Here is a 1,947-nt window from a genome sequence, read left to right as displayed (position 1 = left end):
GCTGGGGATTCGAACCTGCCACCTTAGGTGTAGGTGGCCGGCGCCTTAGCCGGTTGAGCTATAGGCGCCGAGCCGGGTGGACTGCAATTTAATGGGTTTTTTTCTTTTAACTCAAAACACAAAACAAACACTAAGATTTAGAATAAATCAGAACATGGCTAAAAATGTTTTAGACATCTTAGAATAGTAACTACCTCAAGCTTTTTTATTTTAAATTTCTCAGTTTCTTAAAACCATCTGGACATTCTTCTAATTATAAAAAAGAACCTATTTTTTTTTAAGTCTGAAAACAAAAATCACAGTTTCTGGTGGTAATTTTTGATAATGTAGTTTCAGACTATCATGGCATAGAATATTTCAATAGTCCTGAAACTCAGCCAATCTCTTACTATTACAAATGAGCATTGCTTAGCAAACATGGCCTCCTATTTTAGACTTTTGACCTGACAAGGCAATTGTTATATCTTGGCTATAAAAATGTATACATTAATTTTTGTTCATGATATATACAAAGCCATAAGGAATGGGGAAAATTAAAGGGAAAAGAAAAAATTTCTTGAAGTGGATGATTCGTAACAGGAAGAGGTAATCTACTACTCCCTAGAAGGTATATTTTTCAACTGCTGTTTTAATTTGTGAGGGAAATGAATATGCAAACTGACCATACTACTTAATTGGCCTTTATAGGGGAGATCAATAATGCAGAAATGTTAATTGTTTCAGCTTTACAGCAGAGACTGAAAAAGAGAAACAGGACTGGATTGAAGCTGTGCAGCAGTCGATCGCAGAAACTCTCTCTGATTATGAGGTGGCCGAGAAGATCTGGTTCAATGAGTCCAACAGGAGCTGTGCAGACTGCAAAGCCCCAGACCCTGACTGGGCCTCCATCAATCTCTGTGTTGTCATCTGTAAGAAGTGTGCAGGTAATTAGTGACGCGTTACTGCTCTGTGGCACGTTGGCACTAAATGGCTGTGCAAAGTAATACCGGACAAAGCTTATTAGATTTCAGTAAAATTCAGAAATGCCTTATAACACTAAACATATGCATGACTTTGATTTCAAATTGAATTTTTAAGCATGCAAGTCATATTTTGTGCCTCCTAGTCTATGTTTGGATTTTAAAAATGGTGAAATTTCTAGATTTTGGGTGAGTGTGTTTCAAACTGTATCCTGCACTTGGAGCTTGCGTGTCTGTTTCAGGACTTTTTCCCCAGTCACTTTTACTAAGATACATGGTTCACATCAAACTTGTTTTGAGCTCTAAACTTCACTTATCAGATCCTTTATATCTTCTAATAAAAGTTTTTATATAGAAGCATTTCAGAAGAGTATGGATATTTATGGAAATACTGTGACTGTGGCTGGTTTTCTTATTGTGACCTCAGACAGTTGTCCAGGTGAGTAGAGGAGGATGGACCCCAGGTTAGGTATGTGATCGTAGAGGTCTTGGAGAGATTTAGCACAGTCCAAATGTCACTTTGATTTTCCAGGACTGCCTCTCCCCACAGCCCCCTTACACACACAAAGGGGGGAGGGAGAACTCACCTAGAAGACCAGCCTCAGTGCTTTTACGGGGAATTAAAAAGATGAGTAAGACATGACATTTCTTCCACAAGTATATAATTCTAACAGCGCGCCGTAAGTACAGGAATAGAGCTGGGTGGGGTTCAGTGTGGGAATGTAGGAGAGGAACATCTGCTTAACTAGAGCCCAGACAGGGGGCGCTGCAGCCTCCACCGTTGCTGCAAACCCTTACTGCTTCTCTCTTCTACGCACTTCTCACCATACTAAGGTAGAGTTCTTCACCAGATCCTTAACAGTGTCAGTCATAACAACAGCAAAATCGACGTGTTTCCTCTCTGTGTTTGTCCCCGTCCTGTTCTTTTGGGAGGGAGAGGCTTTGTGCCGCCCACAGCTGTTCTTTCTCTTAGCTTCCTTTCTCCCTC

General features: G+C 40.3%; 1 protein-coding gene across 1 annotated transcript in view; it reads left to right on the top strand.

Annotated features, from left to right (window-relative positions):
- Positions 1–1,947, top strand: part of ARAP2 (ArfGAP with RhoGAP domain, ankyrin repeat and PH domain 2) — a gene marked incomplete at its 3' end in the record, with an annotated part of 118,650 nt that overhangs the window by 76,002 nt on the left and 40,701 nt on the right. The window contains 1 exon segment of the mRNA XM_023507995.1: positions 724–923. Within this exon segment, the coding sequence (XP_023363763.1) occupies positions 724–923 (200 nt within the window).

The sequence above is a fragment of the Otolemur garnettii genome, unplaced genomic scaffold (assembly GCF_000181295.1).
Source record: "Otolemur garnettii isolate 467f Iridium unplaced genomic scaffold, OtoGar3 scaffold00214, whole genome shotgun sequence".
Lineage (NCBI taxonomy): Eukaryota > Metazoa > Chordata > Mammalia > Primates > Galagidae > Otolemur > Otolemur garnettii.
This window is presented reverse-complemented; position numbering and strand designations above follow the sequence as displayed.